Source organism: Mus pahari, chromosome 23 (assembly GCF_900095145.1).
Source record: "Mus pahari chromosome 23, PAHARI_EIJ_v1.1, whole genome shotgun sequence".
Taxonomy (NCBI): Eukaryota; Metazoa; Chordata; class Mammalia; order Rodentia; family Muridae; genus Mus; species Mus pahari.
The window spans coordinates 20,212,611-20,236,184 of NC_034612.1; the positions used below are offsets into that span (position 1 = coordinate 20,212,611).

General features: G+C 49.7%; 1 protein-coding gene across 2 annotated transcripts in view; it reads left to right on the forward strand.

The window, feature by feature from the left end:
* The window catches only part of Clip2 (CAP-Gly domain containing linker protein 2), a 64,797-nt gene that overhangs the window by 24,910 nt on the left and 16,313 nt on the right, over nt 1-23,574 (forward strand). For both annotated transcript variants that reach the window (XM_021186667.2, XM_021186668.2), the window contains exons 3-8: nt 4,177-4,733; nt 9,448-9,572; nt 10,407-10,620; nt 11,140-11,337; nt 14,481-14,584; nt 18,755-18,815. In XM_021186667.2, coding sequence (XP_021042326.1) covers nt 4,177-4,733; nt 9,448-9,572; nt 10,407-10,620; nt 11,140-11,337; nt 14,481-14,584; nt 18,755-18,815 — 1,259 coding nt within the window. The remainder of the gene's footprint in view (nt 1-4,176; nt 4,734-9,447; nt 9,573-10,406; nt 10,621-11,139; nt 11,338-14,480; nt 14,585-18,754; nt 18,816-23,574) is intronic.

Sequence of the window (23,574 nt, forward strand, 5' to 3'; positions counted from 1 at the left end):
GCATTTATAGTGGTTCTGGGATCCAAAGTCGGGTTGTATAGAACAATCGCATATACACGACAATTGAGCCATCTCCCCAGCTTCTTTTCTCTTTCTTTTTATCTTAAAAGGGGGAGGGGGAGGTGTTTCATGTAGCCCAGGCTGGCTTTGAACTCACAATATAATCAGAGATGACCTTGCATTTCTGACCCTCTCGCTTCCACTTCCCAAATGCTGTGATGAGAGGCGTGTGCCATCACATCAGGTTTCTGTGGCATGGGAGTGAGCTTCATGAACGCGCTCTTACCAACGGAGCCATGTTCCCATTGCATCAAAGCCCCACCAGAAGAAAGGGATCATTTGACGAGTAAAGCCAACTTAGAATGTGGGAGGTGAGGACTGAGCTGGGCTTTTAAATAATTAATATTGCAGCCAGGTGTGGTGGTGGTGCACACCTCTGATCCCAGCACTTGGGAGGCAGAGGCAGGTGAATCTCTGAGTTTGGGGCCAGCCTGGTCTACAGAGTGAGTTCCAGGACAGCCAGGGCCACACAGAGAAACCTTGTCTTCGAACCCTCCCTCTACTCTTCCAAAATTAATATTACATCTTTAAAAATTGTAAAATATTCGTATTAAATTATGTGTCTGTTCTATGTGTGGATGTATACAGGAGAGCAGGTGCCCACAGAGTCCAGAAAAGGGCACTGGATCTTTTGGACCGGGAGTTACAGGCGGTTATGAGCCACATAGTGTGGGAACTGGAACCCAACTTGGCTCCTCTGCAAGAGCAGTTGGTGCTCTTAACCCTGAGCCGTCCTTCCAGTGCCTTAAATCAGATATTTATCTCTATATTTGTGTGAGTGTGTGTATGTGTGTGTGTGTGTGACTGTGTGTGTATGTGTGAGAGTGTGTGTGTATATGTGTGTGTATGTGTGTGTATGTGAGTGTGTGAATGTGTGTATGTGTGAGTGTGTATGTGTGAGTGTGTGTGAGTGTGTGTATGTGTGTATGTATGTGTGAGTGTGAGTGTGTGTGCATGTGTGAGTGTATGTGTGTGTGAGTGTGTGTGTATGTGTGTGTATGTGTGTATGTATGTGTGTGTGAGTGTGTGTGTATGTGTGAGTGTGTGTGTGTGTGTGTGTGCGTGTGTGTGTGTTTTGGCATGCACAGGCACCATGGTATGCTCATGAAGGGAGGTCAGAGGATACCTTGGCTGGGTCAGTTCTCCCTCTCCACCATTTTGGCCCTGAGATCACATTTTGGTCAGTCTTGGCAGCAAGCACCTTTACCCACCGAGCCACCTCACTGGCCCTGTGCCAGCCTTCTGACAGAGTAGGCAGGGAAGGTTCCTCTGAGGCTACGAGCGGCTGGGTAACTTCATGAGGTACTAGATTATGGCAACCTCATTCAAGGGTGAGCGTCCATCCCTCCAGTTCCCCCCATGGCCCTTAACTGGCTGAATTATAATTTCTCTTCCTGTGCGTGCCACCCTTCCCCCACCCCTTGCTGGCCCTCAGTCGTCCTCCCTTGTGGCATCCTTGTGACCGCAGGGTTGGCCAGATAGTACGTGCTCATTGAGCTGGGGTTCCTCCTGACCGAGTCTTGGCGGGTAAGAAAAAGCCCTGTCAGGGTTGGACAAATAGTTCAGACCATAAATGGCTTGCCTTGCAAGAATGGGGAACCTGTGTTCTAGCCCCAAAACCTTAGGTTAAAAAACAAAACAAAACAAAAACAGGTGGCTGAGACTCTGGTGACCCTAGCATGTAGGAAGCCATGGTTTCATCCCCAGCCCTACATAAACATGGTAGTCCATGCCTGACATCACAGCACATCAGATGGAAAGGCAGAAAAAGATGAGAGGTTCAAGGTTATTCTTGGCTCTATAGCAGATTCAGGGCTAGCCTAGGTTACTCAAGACAGTTAGGAGGAGGAGGAGGAGGAGGAGGAGGAGGAGGAAGAAGAAGGAGAGGGAGAAGAGGAAGAGGAAGAAGAAGAAGAAGAAGAAGAAGAAGAAGAAGAAGAAGAAGAAGAAGAAGAAGAAGAAGAAGAAGAAGAAGAAGAAGAAGAATCATTGAGTGTCGGGCAAGGTGGTTCACAACCACTGCAATCCCACTGCAAGGGAGACAGATAACTGGCATGTGAGACAGCAAGGGTAAGGGCTGGGCAGAGGGCTCAGTGCTTGAGAGCACTGGCAGCTCTTGCAGAGTTCATTTCCTAGCACCTTAGCACAGTTGGCAGCTCACAACCACCTGGAGGAAGCTTCAAAGACTTCACGCCGTCATCTGGCCTCCGCCAGCACCTGCACACACATGGGGTATACATGTATGGCACATGTCTGAGCATGCACACACATACGCACACAGGAAAAAGAAAAGGCTTGTCTCCTGTCCAAGACTCGAGTCCTTTCATGCAGGGGACAGTGCTGAGTCCCCACACAAACCCCTACACCGGCTGTTGAACCAGACTCCCAGCTGTTTCTCGCCTCACTTAGTCTTTTGCATCAAAGCTCCACTTGGAACTTTTTTTGGGGGGGAGGCAGTCTTACTGTGTAGTCCTGATTAGCCCAGAACTCGGTATGTAGACCTGGCTGGCCTTGAATTGGTCCAGCCTGTCTCCTGTGTGCTAAAATTAAAGATTAAAGGTGTGTGCTAGTGTATTAGGTTTAGTTTGAACTTGAAACCTATTTAAAAGATGTTTTTTTTTTTTTGAGACAGGTTCTCATGTAGCCCAGTCTGGCTCCAGACTCTGCGCATAGCTGAGGATGACCCTTTACTTTTGATTCTTTATCCTCCCGGGATTCGTGAGGCAGAGGCAGGTGGATCTGTGAGTTCAAGTCCAGCCTGGCCTGTAAAGCCAGTTCCAAGATAGCCAGGGCTATCTGGAAAAACCCTGTCTTTTTTTTTTTTTTTTTTTTTAAGATTTATTTGTTTATTATATGTAAGTACACTGTAGCTGTCTTCAGACACTCCAGAAGAGGGCGTCAGATCTTGTTACGGATGGTTNTGAGCCACCATGTGGTTGCTGGGATTTGAACTCCAGACCTTCGGAAAAGTAGTCGGGTGCTCTTACCCACTGAGCCATCTCACCAGCCCCGAGAAACCCTGTCTTAAAAAAAAAAAAATTAAAATTAAAATCAGAACCCAGAGTGTGTGTTTTATCTAGTCTCATGGGGAAACTGAGGCACCTATTCAGAGAAAGCCTGGCCAGTGTGTTACAAATATCTCTGGTGGGGGATAGGATGCAGTGTTAGGGGCGTCTTGTTCTCTCCCACCACCAGGCAGCTGAAATCTTCCTGCCTCTCTCTGTGGGGAATTTAAGAAGAGTTTGATCTCTGTGAGGCAGGGGCAGCTGGGAGGACCAAGGGGGGGATGGCTAAAAGGAAGAATAAATCAGGGCAGCTGTGTTGACATCACAGACGTGAGACCTGAGGTGTAGCAGCTGTTGAAGCAATTGGTTGGAGGGACCTGTGACCCTGGAGAGAAGCAGGGGTTGGGAGGGATTATCTGGGGGTCCTGTGGGCTGGGACAGCTGAGGGTAGGGACAGCTGAGTTGGTAGCTTCTTTCTAAGAATAGCCACACTGGGTGCTCCAAACCCTGGAACCCCTTTTTGTTCTTTATGCAAAGGGACGGGTAGAGTGGGGTCCTTGATGATGGGGTTGGAGTCACAGCCCACAGCTACCCAGACATGCCAGGCACACTGTACAGAATTGTTTTATATTCGTTTGTCTATTATGGGAGGGGTGGCGTTCATTCTGTGGCACACATCTGGAGGTCCCTGGAGATCAGAGGACAGCCTGTGGAAGTTGGTTCTTTCCAACATGTGTGTCCCAGGGGTTGAATTCAGGTCGTTCGGCCCCTTTACCCATCGACCACCTACCTCATCAGACCATTGTTTGGTTTTTGATGTCCTGAGGGTGGAACCCAATCTTCATACAGTGTTCTACCCTGTCAGCCACATGCCACCCCACTAGTGTCAGAGACTCGAACATTGGACACCCCAGGGTGGGTGCCAGAAGAATACGGAAAGACTTTGGGTTGCCCACTCTCTGGAGGGAATAAACCCTTCACAGGTCAAACTGCTGAGCATGGCTGCCTCAGTTTCCCTAATAAGATAACTATCACCGACACCCCCAGCTCTGGCTGTCTATGCCCTAGTTCCCAGGCTAGCCCTAACTCCTACCTCTTAACTTATCCACAGGGTCTCCCCTGCACAAACAGGCATCGGGCCCCTCCTCGGCTGGAGCCGCCACCACCGTCTCCGAGAAGCCAGGTCCAAAGGCGGCTGAAGTGGGTGATGACTTCCTGGGAGACTTTGTGGTGGGCGAGAGGGTGTGGGTGAATGGCGTGAAGCCAGGCGTGGTGCAGTACCTGGGTGAGACACAGTTTGCGCCAGGCCAGTGGGCCGGCGTGGTCTTGGACGACCCGGTGGGCAAGAACGATGGAGCTGTGGGTGGCGTGCGCTACTTCGAGTGCCCGGCTCTACAGGGCATCTTCACGCGGCCCTCCAAGCTGACCCGCCAGCCCACGGCTGAGGGCTCGGGCAGTGATACGCACTCGGTGGAATCCCTCACGGCCCAGAACCTGTCCCTGCATTCTGGCACGGCCACGCCCCCACTCACCGGCCGAGTCATCCCTCTGCGAGAGAGTGTTCTTAACAGCTCCGTGAAGCCGGGCAATGAGTCTGGTTCCAACCTCTCCGACAGTGGTTCTGTGAAGCGTGGTGACAAGGACCTCCATCTGGGAGACCGTGTGCTGGTAAGTGTGGGTAGTACCTGGCCGGGTACCCCAACTCTCTTTACCCCTCATTCCCTCGTGAATAAGCTGGACCCCAGGGACTGAGCAGAGAAGAGACTAAAAGGGACCTTGAGCAACATCCAGACTGAGGCCACATTACTCATTGGTACCACATAGAATAATGGTGGAGAGGACGCAGGCTCTGAAGCCCGTTGCTGTATGGTCCTGGGCATGCGTATTAATCTTTCTGGGTCTCAGTTCCCATCTTCCGTCAGCTTTTTCGTGGTTATGATAATACCTGAGATGAAAAGAACTTACGGGAGTTAAGATGGGTTTAAGCACGACATAAGAGAGGGTCCAGTTCAAAGTTGACCGGCTCCAGTGATTTGGGCCAGAAGTCATCAGTAAACAACAGGGCCGAAGGGCCTGGGGGGAGAAAGATGGTACCCTTGAGGTTGCCAGAAAGAGAGGGAGGGGGAGATGACGGGAGCAGAGCACTGGCTGAGTGCGCAGCTTAGGGATGAGAAGTTGACACACCCACAGTGACTACTTCCTCCGACCAGGCCCCGCCTCCAAACAGCGAATCCAGCTCTGAACTCATCGGTGGGCTAACATGGAGTCCGTTCCTTCCTTATCTAATCTCTCAGTAGTGCCCCAGCTGGGGACTGAGCCTTTAACCAAGCTTCTTTCGGGGAAGGAGGTGGTATTTAAGTTTAGCCATTCTTTCTTTTTAGACCCGGTGTCACTGTGTAACCCTGGCTGGCCCGGGACTTGCTATGGCACACCAGCATCTGGTCTCGCTCAGACACCGTGCCTAACAGAAACACTGTTTTATAAAATGGCAATTTTGGACTGGGGCTATAGCTCAGTGGTTAGGAGTGTTCCCCTGGTGTGCACAAATCCCAGGGTTTGAGCCCCAGCACCCCATAAGCCAACATGCCTGTCATCTCAGCTCTCGGGAGGTGGAGGCAGGAGGATGGAAGTTCTAGGTGAACCTTAGGCTGAGACTGGAGGACAAACTGAGTACTTCTGTCCTCCAGGTCAAAGCTCTGATTTCTCTTCAGCCTCTTCCTACTCTACTCTCCTGAGGCCAGTGGCTAACATTGCAGTCTCCATGGTAGAGGCGTCCAGAACCTTCCATGGGGAAGATGGTCAGTCATCTGCATAATAGGAGAAGGCACTTCAAACTACCAGTGAATATAGAACCATGAATATTCATATCACTACAGAAATTCCTGTGGAGACAGATATGCACACATGAATATTCATGCATACATATTCGTGTTCATACATGAATATTCATGTTGCATGGCTATTCATCAGGGCAGAAAGGCTCTGGGGGAGTAAAAAATATGATTCCTGAATAAGAAACTGTCCAGACATGTTAGAAAATTAAGAGAAGCTAGGAGCAGCGAGGCATGGACGGTGAGTCTGAGGTCAGCCTAAGCTACAAAGTGAGCCAACCTGGGCTACAGAACAAGATCCTGTCTCTGAACAGCAGCAAAGCGTTGAGGCAGTATCTCAGTAGGTAAGTACAAGGACCTCAGATTAACCCCCAGAGCCAAGGGGGGAAGTGCAGGCTGTGGGGGTGCATGCTTGCAATCCCAACACTGGGGAGGCGGAGACCGGAGAATCCCTGGGGCTTGCTAACCAACAGCTTAGTTAAATCTCTCTCCAGGTTCAGAGAGAGAGAGAGACCCTGTCTCAAGACCTAAGGCAGTGGAGACTTGACATTGGCCTCTGGCCCATATGCACATGTGCATGTCACAGGAACATAGGCACACACAGAGATTTTGTATAGACGGGGGGGGGGGTGTTGGGGTGGGGAGGGAATGCGTATGTGTATATATGTGAAGTGATATCATTTGCTGTGCTGTGTATCTGAGGATAGCCTTGAACTCCCGATCCTCCTGCCTCTACCTCCTCAGTGCTGGGGTTGGATTCCAGGGCCCCTTGCATGCTAGCCAAGGGCTCTGCCAACCGAGCTGCATCCCAAGCCCGCTGTTTGTATTTTATCATGAAGACTTGAGGGGTCTTCAAAGTCATTCTAATCAAAAACCCCAAAATCAAAACCAGCAACAACAAAGATAGATGTATCTAGGGAGACAATAGTTGCCCTGGTTTGAACAGCACATCGACGTGGGGACCCTGTTCGCACAATCACACTGAGCCCCATTTGTAAGTACACCTCCTGTCAGTCTTAAGAAAATGAGGATCGGGGCTGGAGAGATGGCTCGGTGGTTAAGAGCAGTGACTGCTCTTCCGGAGGTCCTGAGTTCAATTCCCAGCAACCACATGGTGGCTCATAACCATCTGTAATGGGATCTGATGCCCTCTTCTGGTGTGTCTGAAGACAGCTACAGTGTGCTCATAAATAATAAATAAACAAAACTTAAAAAAAAAGAAAATGAAAATGAGGATCACTGGAGTATGAGCCATTCTTATGTGTCAGTTAAAAATACCCCAAAAGGTTTAAAACAGAAGTTACAGCAGACAGCCTGCTATTTAGAGATGGGCGTGATTACGGAGTCATTCTACTGAAAGAGGAAATGGTGTTTCTGGGGAGAGGAAGAAGAGAAACTTCTGGGCGTTGGAAGGTATAGTGTAGCAGTTCTTAACCCATGGGTCAGGTAAGACCATCAGAAAACATGGATACTTACATTATGATTCATAACAGTAGCAAAATTATAGTGACAGTAGCAGTGAGAATAATTTTATGGTTGCAGGTCACCACTGCATGGAGGACTGTATTGAAGGGTTGCATCATTGGAAGGGTTGAATGGTATACTGGCTGGGTTTCTTTTGGTTTGTTTTTGTACTGGTCAGTTTTAACTGCCTCAGTCTAGAATCAGCTGGGAAGGGAGTCTCAAATGAGGAATGATCCAGGTCACACTAGCATGTGGACATGTCTGGGAAGCGGGTTGTCTTGGTTGTTAGTTGATATCGGAAGACCCAGCCAACTGTGGGTGGTGCCATTCCCCAGGCAGGGGATACTGAACTGTATCAGAACAGAGAAAGTTAACTGAGTATAAGAAGCAAGCAAAAGATGTGTGCGTTTGTTCACTCCCTTCTCTTGACTGTGGATGGGATGTTTCAGTTTCCTGCCTTCACTTGCCCACAGTTGCCCACACTTGTCCAGACTATCACCTGGAATTGTGAGCTAAATAATCCCTCTTTCCCCCTCAGTTGCTTTCTCACAAAGTGTTTCATCGCAACAATAGAAAGAAAATTAGACCAGATAGACCTGGTTTTGCAAATACTAGGGCTTCTAATTTATATGTATGTATAGCTTGAAGTTTTACAGGTGGTTATGAGCCCCCATGAGGGTTCTTGGAACTGTACACAAATCTTCAGATCCTACTCTCCAGTCTCTAAGGATCCACTTTATTGTTGAGTAAAGGCGCACGCCTTTAACTCCAGCAGATGGGAGGCAGAGGCAAGTGGATCTCTGTGAGTTTAAGACCAGTCTGGCCTACATAGTAAGTTCCAAGCTATCCGGGACTGTGTAGTAAGACCCTGTCCTAAAACAAAACAAAACAAAACAAAACAACAAAAACCCTTTTATTTATTCTTCGACAGTTTCGTGCATGTATGCAATGTATCTAGGTCATATCGATCCCGCCACCCACTCCTCCCGACCCCTCCCCAGCAGTTTCTTCTCCTGTCCTCATGCCCTCTTTATACCTATGATCCGCTGAATCCAGTTAGTGCAGCTTGCATGCTCATAGAAATGGAGCCGTGGGCAACTGACCAGCAGCCACATCCTGGAGGGAAACTGAGCCTTCTTTTTCCCAGAGGCCAGGAATAGCTCCTCAGCTGGGCTCGGGAGTCTCTCCCCTATTTTATTAATTAATTATTATTATTATTATGTATAGGTATATATTTATGTGTGTACATATGTTTGTATTGTGTATATATGTATACATATATGTGTGTATGTATTTGTATGTTGGTATGTTGGTATGTGCCTATATGTGTGTGTATATGTGTGTATGTATGTTTGTGGGGGAGGGCATTAATGCCACATCATAGGTCTGAAGTCAGACCACTACTTTGGAAGTCAGTTTTCTCTCTCTACTAAGGGTTCCAGGAATTGAATTCTGGTTGCCAGGGTTACCAGGTGTTAACCTGCTGAGCCATCTCACCAGCCCTCCCTACTTTTAATTTTTATAAGGTGTTGAAATGGAGCCTAGGATCTCATGCATGCTAGACAAGCTCTTTACCACCAGGTCATGGCCCCAGCCCCTCCCTGGGAGATTCTAGGCAGGGGCTCTACCACTGAGCCACGCCCCCAGCCCCTCCCTGGGGGATTCTAGGCAGGGGCTCTACCACTGAGCCACGCCCCCCAGCCCCTCCCTGGGGGATTCTAGGGTTTACTTCTAAGCCCCAGCCCTGAAAACTGCTTTTGTATTTTTACTGAGGAGGCTCTAGCATCATGCAGATGCTGCATCCATACAGTACTTAATTACCACAAAATTCCTTTGGTAAATGAAGGTGCTGAGATTTGGAGAGGTTCCGTAACTTGATCAAGCTCATGCAACTTACAGCACAGTTTGTGATCAGGTCTGTGCGTCTATCCAAACCTGTGCCCTTCCCTGTAGCAGCCAGGTGACCTGTTAGAACCCGGGTCCCTCCCAGCCGTCCGTGGGTATCTCCTCTTTCTCATCTGCCCTCTGCCAGGCTCAACCTGTGTCCCCTGCATCCTCTGGACCTGCCTCTCTCCATGTGCCAACAGGTCGGTGGGACAAAGACCGGTGTGGTACGATATGTTGGGGAGACCGACTTTGCCAAAGGCGAATGGTGTGGTGTGGAGCTGGACGAGCCCCTTGGGAAGAACGATGGGGCGGTGGCAGGAACCAGGTACGAGAGGCTCTCCAGAGGATCGTTAGAGGGGGCGAGGAGAGGGTGGTAGAGAAACCCTGGGCACGCCATACCAGACACCATGACGCCCATATTCTCCCTCCTCACAGCCTGCCAGGCTAGGCAGAGGGAACAATCATCCCATTTGACAAGAGAACTAAGGGCAGAGGTCATTGTCACAAGCAAGCACCGAGAGTCCCTCTGTTCTGTGTTCCCTTTGCCACATAGTGCAGGGCTGAGTTAGGTGGAAGCCTTGGTCCCTACTCACCTTGTGTTTCCCAAGGGATGCAGAAGAGCTGCGGGTGTCCTGCACTCTCATGCTCTGCCCCCTCCTCTTATTCTGAAATAGCCTTGGGTAGCTCCAGGCTGGCTTCTAAATCGCTATGTAGCAGAAGCTGGCCTTGAACTCCTTATCCTCTTAGCACCGTGCCCCTCTCCTTCTGGGTTTTTCTCTCTGTGCAAGGTGTACTTAGATAGGCCAGGGTACTTGAGATAGTTTGTAGGTTTTTGTAGCATTGCAGCCCGGGAGGCCCCACCTTCATTTTGCTGCTATATTTGGTGATGGACAGCAAGTTTTGTACCAGTGTTTCCAGAGGTGTTCACAACTGTAAACCTTTGTCAGTACCATCTGGCTAATCCTCTGCCTCCATCTCTCAAGTGCTGGTATAGGTGTGTACCATCATTCCTGGTGCTTCCATCTGGGAGACTTTCACCTTAGGATGTGGCTGGCAGGACCTGGGAGACACTTGTACCTTTTGGGCTCTGAGATGGATTAGGACACAGGGGAGACTCCAAGTAATGATGGTGTCACTGTGGTTCTCTTACACTCCCCAGGTACTTCCAGTGCCCACCCAAGTTCGGTCTCTTTGCACCAATCCACAAGGTCATCCGAATCGGCTTCCCATCCACCAGTCCAGCCAAGGCCAAGAAGACCAAGCGCATGGCCATGGGTGTCTCCGCCTTAACCCACAGCCCCAGCAGCTCTTCCATCAGCTCTGTCAGCTCCGTGGCCTCCTCTGTTGGTGGCCGGCCCAGCCGTAGTGGCCTGGTAAGGATAGAACTGGGGAGTTGAGGAACTCTGATATAGGGGTGAAGGTAGGATGGAGCCTCCTATTCTGTGTCCAGCTTGCTCTGATCCCAGGCCCCCCTTGGTCGGGGTTGGGGGATGGTGGAGTATGATCTCTTCATAGGAAAAATTGATCCATTTATATTTTTTGTTATTTATATGACTGATTCCTTGGTTACCTTCCTTGGGTAAATAGTGTGGGGTAGATACAGAATTCCAGGGGGCTGTCACATGGATCTTAGGTAAGGGGAGAAGAGGGGGCCATCTGGGTTTGGCAGAGGGACTTCGGTATAGCTTGGTCTGTGGTCCCTGTTGAAGTCTGACTCTCAGCCATCATGTTGCCTTTGAGAGTGAATCAGCCATGAATTTAGGGCATCCTGGGCACTGACAGAGAAGGACAAGGCTTCTCATTCTGTGTTAGGCCAGAGGGAGCAAGCTGAGCTTCAATATAAGACAACACAACACAATATCTTGAGTCTCGCCCATACCCACTCTCTGCAGCTCACAGAGACCTCTTCACGCTATGCTCGGAAGATCTCAGGCACCACAGCTCTGCAGGAGGCCCTGAAGGAGAAACAGCAGCACATCGAACAGCTACTGGCTGAGCGTGACCTGGAGAGAGCCGAAGTAGCCAAGGCTACCAGCCACATCTGTGAGGTGGAGAAGGAAATCGCCCTGCTGAAGGCACAGCATGAGCAGGTGAGTGGCTGGCAGGCTCCGGGCTGCATAGAGTACCTCTTCCCACGGGGCTCATGAAAGCTGGAACCCTCAGGCACACTGCACCAACCTACAGCCAGCTCAGCAGCCTAGAAAGTGTCTCTGTTAGTGAACTCAGTTGATTTGGGCCTCTACCAGGCAGCTTGTCCTGCCTGAGAGCATTCGCCTGCTTATAGATGCTCAGGAGGAAGAGTCAGAGTGAGCCTTGTCAATTTCTAGGACTTCCTGAAACTATTGAGTTGTTTATTTCCTGAGTTTTAACAAGCTTCTCTACAAGATGGACTATTGTACTTACCTTTAGAACATGCTGCATTTTAACAGACTTCTCTCCAAGATAGGATTCCTTTGAGGGACCCTATCTTTTAGGGTTTTACTGCTATGAACAGATACCATGACCAAAGCAACTCTTTTTTTTTTTTTTAAAGATTTATTTATTAATATATATAAGTACACTTTAGCTGTCTTTAGACACACCAGAAGAGGGCATCACATCTCATTACACATGATCGTGAGCCACCATGTGGTTGGTGGGGTTTGAACTCAGGACCTTTGAAAGAGTAGTCAGTTCTCTTACCCACTGAGCCATCTCTCCAGCCCAAGGCAACTCTTATAAAGGCAACATTTAATTGGGGCTACCTTACAGGTTCAAAGGTTCAGTCCATTATCATCAAGGCAGGAACATGGCAGTGCCCAGGCTGGCATGGTGCAGGAGGAGCTGAAAGTTCTACATCTTTATCTGAAGGCTGCTAGCAGAATACTGGCTTCCGGGCAGCAAGACTGAGGGTCTTGAAGGCCACACCCACAGTGACACACCTATTCCCAACAAGGCTGCACCTCCAAGTAGTGCCACTCCCTGGGCCAAGCATATATAAGCCACCACAGACCCTTCTCGGTGGGAAGCCTATAGCTGCTTCTTAGCCCTTTGGCCAAGATCAAGTTAGGAACAGGCCTTTAAACCTGTGCTTCCTTGATTTTTATATTTCAGCACCAGCATTTTCTAGGTCAGAAACTGACTTCTGCTTTTTGTTTGTTTGTTTGGTTGGTTTTGTTGGTTTGGGTTCTGTTTTGTTTTGTTTTGTTTTGTTAGACAGAGTCTCACTTTGTAGCCTAGGCTGGCCTGTTGTCCGGGCTAGCCTTAAACTCTTTCATTCTTGTCTCTTCCTAAGGGCTGGGATTACAGGTGTGAGCCACTATACCTGGCTGACTTTTTTGTCCCTGTCTCCCTTTTTATGTTTTTGTTTTCCGAGACAGGCTTTCTCTGTGTAACCCTAACTGTTCTGGAACCTCGCTCTGTAGACCAGGCTAGACTCAGAGATCCACCCGCCTCTGCCTCCAGAGTGCCAGGCTTAAACACGTGCACCACCACTGCCTATGAATTTTTTTCTTTTTCTAAAAAAATTCCAGTGCCTTTTAATGTATTTTTTTTTCCCCCTGGGAGAGGATCATATGTGCCACAGTGTGGATGTGAAGGTCTGAGATAGCTTGGCACATCGGTTCTGTCCGTCCATCATGTGGACCCCGGGGATTAAACTCTGGCTGTCGGACTTGGCCCCTGTCCCCCTGCACGGTTTCTCTCTTTTCAGTAATAGTTGAGGTAGTGGGACTGAGGGCAGTGTATGTCAGTGGCAGATCACTTGTCTCGTGTGTACAGGGCCTTAGATTCAGCCCCCAGCATCCCGAAATCAATCAATCAATCAATCAATCAATCAATCAAATTACATTTTGTTGGAATTCACTGCATTGTGCAGATTCCTAACAGAAATCATCACCTCTGGCCGGGTGTGGTGGCTCACGCCTTTAATCCCAGCACTCGGGAGGCAGAGGCAGGTGGATTTCTGAGTTCGAGGCCAGCCTGGTCTACAGAGTGAGTTCCAGGACAGCCAGGGCTATACAGAGAAACCCTGTCTCGAAAAACCAAAAAAAAAAAAAAAAAGAAATCGTCACCTCTGGCTTAGGACTGCTCATGTGTTAGATAATGCTTTGGAGCACACGTAGCTGTGAGATATATTTCAGAGAGAGGCCTTTTACCCCAAGCCTAGAGTTTGTCTTATGGGGCACTGATCTCGTCTGCCTTTTTTTTCTGATATTTGTATGAATGTCTTTTTGCAATAATGGAGATCCAACCTCTGGGCCCGTGCGTGCTAGGCCTGCGCTCCACCATGGAGCCAAATTTCCCAGCCTCCTACCCTTTTTTTTTTCTTTTTTCTTTTTTGGTTTTTTGAGACAGGGTTTCTCTGTGTAGCCCTGGCTGTCCTGGAACTCACTCTATAGACCAGGCTGGCCTCGAACTCAGAAATCCACCTGCCTCTGCCTCCCGAGTGCTGGGATTAAAGGCGTGCGCCACCACTGCCCGGCTTCCCTTTTTATTTCTTTCTTGAAACAAGAGTCTTACTGTGTAGCACAGGCTAGCCAAACTCAAGAGCTTTCCTGCCCCCAGCCCCACCCCCTCTGTTTGGGTGCTAAGATTACAGGGCTGTGCCACTATACCTGGCTTAATGCTTGTTTCTTGTATGAAATTCTGTTCTGTTCCCTGCGCCCATTTGTGAGCTAGCTTATCCTTCCCTGGGTACTGGAATTAATTAATACAAGACAACATGGCTGAGAATATAGCACAGTGGTAGAGCAAGTACATAGAATCCTCCATTGAGGGGGCTGGGGGCGTGGCTCAGCAGTAGAGCTTGTGCATTGAATCCTCCAGTGAGGAGCTGGGGGCGTGGTTCAGCGGTTGAGCACGTGCATAGAATCCTCCAGTGAGGAGCTGGGGGCGTGGTTCAGCGGTAGAGCAGGTGCATAGAATCCTCCAGTGAGAAGCTGGGGGTGTGGCTTAATGCACCTGCCAAAGGTACAGGGCTCTGGGTTTGGTCCCTAGCATTAAAACAAAACAAAGCAGTTATCATAAAGCCAAGCTTATGTCCACGCGCAGAGGAGCCTAGGCTCCCCTTCCCCAGTGGACTCTCTCTATTCTTCCCTCCTGAGTCCCCTCTCTTCGTGTCAGGATCACTATCCCTGCCTGGTGGCCATCAGGGACCAGGGAACTAGGACTCCTCTTCCTCTTCTGCTTCTGTCCTGTCCCCAAGAGAGCCTGCAATTGACTTGCCCCATGTCCTGGCCTTGCTCTGGGTCAGTATGTTGCAGAAGCGGAGGAGAAGCTGCAGCGGGCACGGTTGCTGGTGGAAAACGTGAGGAAAGAGAAGGTGGATCTGTCCAATCAGCTGGAGGAGGAGAGGAGGTACGTGCCGGGCCTCTGCTGGGCCAGCGAAAGAGTGCATGGCAGCTTAGACAGAACTGTCTGTAATCCCAGCACTTGGAACTGAAGCAGGGAGATCAGCAGTTCCTGCCTAGCCTGGGCTACGTACCGAGTTCAATTTCAGCCTGGGCAACCTAGCACAAACAACAGCCTTCAGATAAAAAATAAACAAACAAAAATGGGGCTGGGCAGCCGGGCGTGGTGGCGCACGCCTTTAATCCCAGCACTCGGGAGGCAGAGGCAGGTGGATTTCTGAGTTCGAGGCCAGCCTGGTCTACAAAGTGAGTTCCAGGACAGCCAGGGCTATTCAGAGAAACCCTGTCTCAAAAAAAAAAAAAAAAAAAAATGGGGCTGGGGCTATAGCTCAGTTGGTAGAGTGTTTGCCTAGGACACATGAAGCTCTGGGTTCGAGTCCCAGCGCTACATAAACTGGGAGTGGTGTTATCTCAACATTCAGAAAGGAGAAGCAGGAAGATTGCGAGTTCTGGGTCATCATCAGCTACATAATGAATTTGAGAGCAGCCTGGGCTACATGAGACCTTGTCTGGGAGGGAGGGAGGGACAGACAGACAGATGGACAGACAGATTCTATTTATTTATTTATTTATTTTTACAGCAAGGGCTTGGGCCACGTATGATGACTAATGTTTATAAGCCCGGCACTAAAAAGACCAAGGCAGGAGAACCGCTCACAGTTTGAAAATAGCTAGCCTGGTGTACATAGCAGGTTTTGTGCCAGGCAGATCTACGTAGCAAGTTGTTATTTAATCCCTACCCCTCTAAAGCTCTATAGCTTAGTGCTAGGGTGTCTGTTGAGCTTGAGCAGGGCCGAACTTAATCCCTGGGCAGCAATTGTAGCCTTGGGTTCTTTTTTTTTTTAAAGTTAATATTTGTGTGTGGGGGTGTGTGGGGGGTGTAGAGGGGAGGGGGAGGTATCACAGGCTATGGTCCAGGTAGTCCATCAATGTCTGTCTCATTACAAAAAGTCCAGAAATCTGGTGGTGGTTCAGGCCATGAGCCTGGATGTCGTGGCAGTCCCCGTCTGGTGGTGCAGTTCCAAAGGACTCCTGGAGAGCTGCTGGCCTTCAGTCTGTGCTGGGACCCTGAGGAAGTAGGTCCTAAGTCAGGTGAAGGATGTAGCAGCAGTGGGGTAGATGAACTTGCCAGCAAGAGTGAGGACAAGCAACAGGCAAAACCCAAAAGCGTCCTCCTTCCGTGTCCTTCGACATGGGCTGCCACCAAAAGATGTGGCCCAGAAATCGGCTTGGTCCTCCCGTGTCAGTGATCTAGAAAAGAGAACTTCTCACAGGCATGCCCAGTGGCCTGGGTCTAGTTGTTCCAGGTAAAGTCATGTTGACCACTGAGTTTAGCCATCACACCTGGCAAGTACTTCACTGAAGAAATTTTCTCTCGGTCTCCAGTTTTCTTTCTGTTTACCCAAGAGACAGGGCCTTCTTATGCACTTCCCCAGGGATGGATTAGAAATTCCCACACTCCTGATTTCCTAGAAAAACCCTTAACCAAGGTCAGGGACGGGAGCCCACTGATGCAGACTCGGAGACCCCTGGAAAGATGCAGACATGGTTGTCCCTCAGCCCCTACCAGAGACATAGGCCCAGGTTCCTGGGTCTCCTGCTGGAATACTCAGCAGTCCTTCATCTCTATCCCAAAAGATGCTGATTTCTGTATGGTCCTTCCTCCCTTCCCCCATGCTGGCAGCAGCCCCCAGTCTTCACACCCCCATTTGCATCTGTTTGGGGCAGTTGGCCAAGTCCTGCAGTTACTGTCTCACTGAGGGAAATGAGGGTTATTTATATCTGCTTGAGATGGTAGCCCTGGCCCACACATCTGGTTCCCATGGTAATGTATCTCATGCCAGAAAACACAAACAAGTCTTTTAAGGCATCATGAGGTGGGAGACAGCTCAATGGCAAAGTGCCCACTGTGCAGGGGCCTGGGTTCGGCTCCCTGACAATACGGCAGGCATGGTCACACAGGTCTGGAACCCCCAGCACAGGGTGAGCCAAGTCCTGCTCATCCCCAGAGCTCCCTGGCTAGACAGTCTATCCAGTTAGGACCACCAGGTTCAGTGAGACATCCTGCCTCAAAAGGGGAGCCCCAGGCATGGTGGCATAAACCTTTTACCCCAGCACCGGGGAAGCAGAAGCAGGTGGGTCTCTGTTCACTCAGGGCCAGTCTAGTCTACACAGAGTTCCAGGCTAGGCAGGATTATATAATGAGACCTTGTCCCCATCCCCACCCCCCCAAACCAAACTAAACCAACACTAACAAGATCCTAGCATAGCCCGGCGTGGTGGTGCATGCCTTTAATCCCAGCACTCGGGAGGCAGAGGCAGGNGGATTTCTGAGTTTGAGGCCAGCCTGGTCTACAGAGTGAGTTCCAGGACAGCCAGGGCTACACAGAGAAACCCTGTCTTGAAAAACAAACAAAGAAACAAAACAAACAAACAAAAAAGAGCCTACCATAACAAAAAGAAGAGGGGGTGTAATAGAGGAAGAAGTCATCCTGATGTAGTTCTGGGGGATGGCTCTGGGTTAAGAATGCTTTTTCCACAAACATGAGGACTTGTGTTCAAATCCCCAGCACCCATGTAGAGCTGGGTATGGCCACATGCCGGTAATCCTGATGTTGGATGGCTGGGGCAGAGTCAGGAGGGTCGTTAGGACACCCTGGCCTCCAGTCTAGCCTCAGGTTCATCAAGATATCCTGTCTCAAGGGACTAAGGCAGAGTGATAATGTAAGACACTCAGCCGGACATGGTGGTGCACGCCTTTAATCCCAGCACTTGGGAGGCAGAGGCTGGCAGATTTCTGAGTTCAAGGCCAGCCTGGTCTACAGAGTGAGTTCCAGGACAGCCAAGACTACACAGAGAAACCCTGTCTCGAAAAACCAAAATTAAATTAAATTAAATTAAATTAAATTAAAAAGTAAGACATTCAGTGTTTTCTTCTAGTTTCTATGCAAATGTATGTGCACGTGTGCACGTGCATACACACACACCACCAAACTAGCCTGCCCCATGCACACTCACATGCATATATACACATATAAATACACAAACACACCATCAAACTGTGGCCTCCTGCACTCACACATTCATACATACATTGCATGCAAGCTCAAACATTGTTTTGTTTTTTGTTTTTTTGTTTGTTTGTTTTTGAGACAGGGTTTCTCTGTATAGCCCTGGCTGGCCTCAAACTCAGAAATCCTCCTGCCTCTGCCTCTCGAGTGCTGGGATTAAAGGCGTGTGCCACCACTGCCCAGCAACATTTTTTTTTCCAGTTCGAAATAAGGAATCATGGGAGCTGTGTTCACCATGGGCCTGGGCTGGGCACAGGTCCCAGCATTCTGTAGCGTCGCCACTTTAGGACCTCAGTTGCCTCATAGGTATACGTACCATAGGCTGTAGTGAACCCCGTTTGTAAATGGCTGTATGAGGTAGGGCCATGTCCCTGTCCTCTGCTTATTGGCATGTGTCCCCAAAGGGAGTGTGTGACTCCAAACAGAGAGGAGTCTAGGGACCGACTATATCTGTGGGCAGCCCAGGAAATGCATACTGGGACCTCAGCTCTCAACTTTGAGGAGAGAGTGGAGTTGGTGAAGAGGAAGACCAGAGGGCTGACACAGTATACCCACTGAAGAGTCCTTGTCTTGACTTGGTGTTTTGAGGCAAGGTCTTACCATGTAGCTCAGGCTGTCCTTGACCTCCCAGGACTACACACTGCCACACCTGGCTCAGACTATTATCCTGTGTTTTCCATGGACATCCTGAGAGGTAGGAGGCTCATGTTCAGTGCAGTAGGGCTTCCCAAAAGCTCTGCCCCTCCTCAAGTATCTTCATTGTCTGAACCATAAATGGCCTATTACACATCACTTGCCTTTGGGCATATACATCCCTGTGTGTGTGTGTGTGTGTGTGTGTGTGTGTGTGTGTGTGTGTGTGTGCGTGCGCGCGCGCGCGCGCGCGCAATGGGTGGAACCAAGGGACCTCTCATGTTAGGCAGGGGTTCTACCATTGAGCCACACCCCCAGCCCCTCACTGGGGGATTCTAGGCAGGGGCTCTATCTACCACTGAGCTATATCCTTGGCCCCCAAAGCCCATCTCTACCTCTTTTCTTCCCTGCAGGAAGGTGGAGGACCTGCAGTTCCGGGTGGAAGAAGAATCCATCACCAAAGGAGACTTGGAGGTAACGGTGAAGTTCTCCGCTGCTCACTTAGCACTGTGGGCCCAAGCCTTGCCGTGAGAAATGGTCTTGGTGTTCAGGCAGCAAGGCTGCACCTCCTTGGGGAGGCCTGGGTGATTGCAATGGAAATATTGGGAAGAATCAAAAGCCCCCCACCTTGGAGGAGTGGAGGAGAGGCAGGCCTTAGGGCATCTGGTATTAGAAGTGGGCTTGGTTGTGTTCCAGAAATACAGGGGACCCTATGTTGGCAGTTGGAGACAGAGTCAAGAAAGATTGTAGGTCTTTGCCTAACAATATAGGAGCCAGACTCCTGGGATCATAGACCCAGGACTGGCTAGAAGAAGCGGTTAGGATCACAAGAATTCATACGCAACAGAACTAGGGCTCACTGGCTGGGCCTGTATCTCAGTTGGCCGAGCGTTTGCCGAGCACTCAAGAAACCTTGGGTTCCCATTCCTGTACCACATAAACCAGGAGTGGTGGCACAAGCCTGTTACCACAGCACTCGGGAGGTGGAAGAAGGATGGTCTTGAGTTCAAGGTCATCCTCAGCTGTAGAGCAAATTTAGGGCTAGCCTGGGCTACATGAATTAAAAAAAAAGAGAGAGAGAGAAAAAAAAAGAAAAGGCCAGAGCTCAGAAAGTCAAAGACTACCCCCAGTGGTACAACCAACTAGCAAGTGTACACACTAGAAACGGCGATTGTTGGGTCCCGCCCCACCCAGCCTGTATCCTCTCACCATTCTGCTCCTGTATACATGCTATGGATACAGTGGGATTATTCCTAGTTCATAAACACACTGTGCTGACTTAGGGCCCAGAGGGCCTCAGGCCCACTGAGGGGGCATCTAGCCCTGCCCCCTGAGGCCTGCAGAGACCTCTGAGGTCAGAAGGCCACCCATGGCCACCTTTCCTGTTGTGTCTCTTGAAGCTCCCTGGGCAGGGAAAAGGGAAGAGCTCTCTGGAATGACCACGTGAGACAGGGAGCTAAGCTCTTCCTGATGTGTCCTCAGACCCGTCTGGCCTCTGGGAGCCACTTCCCTTCAGCACACCTCAGCTTCCTCCTCTGTAGAGTGAAGCAGTCTTGGTCCTTTACAGGCTCTCGGGCCCTAGTGTCCATCTAGACCCAGTCAGTGGTCTGCATTTGTGACTGTTTCCCAAGTTCCTGAGGGACCTTAGAAACCACAGCCAGAGGTCATTTCTGGGTTCAACTCCAGTTGATCTGGGCCTGGTGGCACCCTAGCTTTCAAGTATAGCTGGAGCAAGACGATTCCGAGCTCAAGGCCAGCCTGGGCTACGTACCAAGTCTAAGTCAACCCGTACTTTTTAAAAAAAATTATTATTATTTATTTATTATTAGTTATACGAGTACACTGTAGCTGACTTCTGACACACACCAGAAGAGTGTGTATCAGATCCCATGACAGATGGTTGTGAGCCACCATATGGTTGCTGGGAATTGAACTCAGGACCTCTGGAACAGCAATCAGTGCTCTTAACCTCCGAGCCATTTCTCCAGCCCCAACCCGCACTTCTTAGCCAGACCCTATCTGGAAGGGAAGTGAGAAGGGGTTGGAGATGGAGCTCAGCCGGTAGAATGCCTGCTTAGCATGCGTGACGCTCTGGGTTCAGGTCGCAGCATGGTAGTGCACGCCAGTAACCCCACCGTAGGGAGGTGGAGGCCGGAGGCTCGAAATTGAGGTCCTCCTTGGCTACATGGCAAATTCAAGGCTAGTCCGGTTAGCTGACAATGAAAGCTGGACATGGGGCGCATACCTGTAACCCCAGACCTCAGGAGACAGAAGCAGGAGGATCAGGAGTTCAAGGCCAGCCTTGGCTATGCAGTGAGTTTGAGGCTAGCCTGGTATAAATGAGACTCCAGAAAGAAAGAAAGGAAGGAAGGAAGGAAGAGGGAAGAAGCTAAGTATCCTTCCCCAGCCTGAAGCCGTTGGGATTTGTGGTTTTGTTACAGACAGAGGGACAGCACAGGTGGTTATGTCTGGCTTATCTGAAGGACAGAATCCCCCTGTAGGAGAGAGATGGGTGGGCTTGTGGGGGGGGGGGCTGCCAGAGCTGAGCCCTCTGCACCTGCTCCCATCAACAGACCTTAGCAATGATCGGTTGTAGGGAAATGCACATATGCACACACACACACACACACACACACACACACACACACACACACACACCCGGCCGGCAGTTCAAGGGACTGGAGTCAGGGTGGTGTCAGGTGCTCACAGACCCTTGGCGACTCCTGGTCAGCCTGTCTGCCTGCCGCCTGTCTGTCTGTGTCTTTTACTACATCTGCTCCTTATTCCAGCCTGCCAGATTGCTACCACCCAAGTTATCCCCCAGAGAGAACCTGATTGGTCCCAGGGCTGCCAATAGGCTGGCAGGCATTGAGGCAAGGGGACAGGGCAGGACAAACAGTGACCCACGGCCAGTTTAGCCAGAAAGACTATCACATCCTGTTTTTGTATTTTTATTTTTCATTCTAAAGACTAAATTGTGACCATGTTCAGAGCAATCCGAATGTGAATTGAGGTAAGGTCAACTTAATCCCCCACCCCACATTTAGTTGTGGTTGCGTTGTTTGATATGACACGGGCTGGCCTAGACCTCAGAATTCTCCTGCCTCAGCCTGTAGGTGCTTGTAGCCACCTTGCCTGTTTTCCCAACCATCTTAAAAGACAAAGCAGGAGGCTATAGGGATGGCTCAGTGGCTAAGAGGACTCAATACATTTCCCAGAACGTGGCATTTGGGTCCCAGATGACTCACAAACTCCTAGATCTTCCAGCTACAAGAATTGTAGTACCCTCTTCTGACCCCCACAGGCACCTGCACACACACCCATGGAAACGTGGACATGCTTGCACACGCACAAATAAAAACAAATCTTTTAAAAAGTGAAAACTGGGACCCAGGAGATTGCTTGCAGCTAAGAGCACTTGCTGCCCTCATAAAAGACCAGAGTTTCGCTCCCAGCACCCTCGGGGCACTTCACAACCGTCTGTAACTCCAGTTTCAGGGGATCGGATTTTTTTCTGGCCTCCAAGGCTCGCTACATGGTTATACATATGTGCAGGAAATACATTTGCACACATAAAATAAAGACATAAATCTAAAAACATATAAGTTAAAAATCAAGGTCTGGGGGATGTGGTAGGCAGCAGAAGACTTACCCAGAAACTCAAACTGGGGGGCCTGGGGACTTGACTCAGCTGATCACATGGCTAGAACTCCCCAGTTAGGGAGCCAGGATGAGGCTCATCAATACAGAACCTGAGTTTGGATTCCTAGCACTCTCATTAAAAAAGGGCACAACACTGAAGACAGCTACAGTGTACTTACATATAATATAATAAATAAAATCTTCTTAAAAAAAGGGGGGGTGCTGGAGAGATGGCTCAGTGGTTAAGAGCACTGACTGCTCTTCTGAAGGTCCTGAGTTCAATTCCCAGCAACCACATGGTGGCTCACAACCATCCGTAAATAGATCCGGCGCCCTCTTCTGGAGTGTCTGAAGACAGATACAGTGTACTTACATATAATAAATAAATCTTTAAAAAAAAAAAAAAAAAGGGCTGGAGAGATGGCTCAGCAGGTAAGAGCACTGACTGCTCTTCNGAAGGTCCTGAGTTCAATTCCCAGCAACCACATGGTGGCTCACAACCATCCGTAAATAGATCCGGCGCCCTCTTCTGGAGTGTCTGAAGACAGNTACAGTGTACTTACATATAATAATAATAATAATAATAATAATAATAATAATAATAATAATAATAATATCTTTTTTAAAAAGGGGGGGCACAACAGCTGGGTGGTGGTGGCACATGCCTTTAATCCCAGCACTCGGGAGGCAGAGGTAGGTGAATTTCTGAGTTCGAGGCCAACCTGGTCTACAGAGTGAGTTCCAGGACAGCCAGGGCTACACAGAGAAGCCCTATCTCAAGAAACAAAAACAGAAATGGGCGTGGCACAGGTCTGACCTTGTTTCTGAGATTGTCCAGTTGCCATAGTTCAGTGGAGCATGATTAAGGTCTGACGTAGACTAGGGTGGTGCACGCCTTTAATCCCAGCACTCGGAGGCAAAGGCAGGTGGGTTTCTCTTTCTCTCTTTCTCTGAGTTCGAGGCCAGCCTGGACTGCAACCTGGTGAGTTCCAGTACAGCCAGAACTACACAGAGAAACTCTGTCTTGAGCGCCCCACCCGGGACCCCTCAAAGCACACACACACACACACACACACACACACACACACACACACACTCACTCAATTACCTGACATCCACCCCTGCTCTCCACATGCATATAAACACGCAAAGTCAAAATTGAAAGCCTAAACCTTATTGTCCCAAACATAACACCTAGTCCCTTGGGGCTGGGTCACCCCATCTTCTACTGTCTTCATGACTAAACTCATCAGTGCTCATAAAAGCGTCCCTCTCGATCTTCCTCTGCTGACTGGCTGCCATTAGGTGCCTGGGCTCCAATCTTTCAGTCTCCGTGGCTGCCACTTCTTGCTGGCATCTGAGTATTAATTAGCCCTGCCATCTAAGCCCTGCCCACTCCTTCAGGACTTGCTGCAGGGTTGTGTGTGTGTGTGTGTGTGTGTGTTGGGGGTGGGGGTGATCGCTTTAACCTGTGTTTCTCTAAGGATGAGCAGCACCCTCCCCCATCTCTGGAGACAAACCTAGTTTCCAGTCTGGTCCCCTAGAGTAACCCAGGGTGCGTGTCCTCTGCGCGTCCCCGCTTACATGCAGG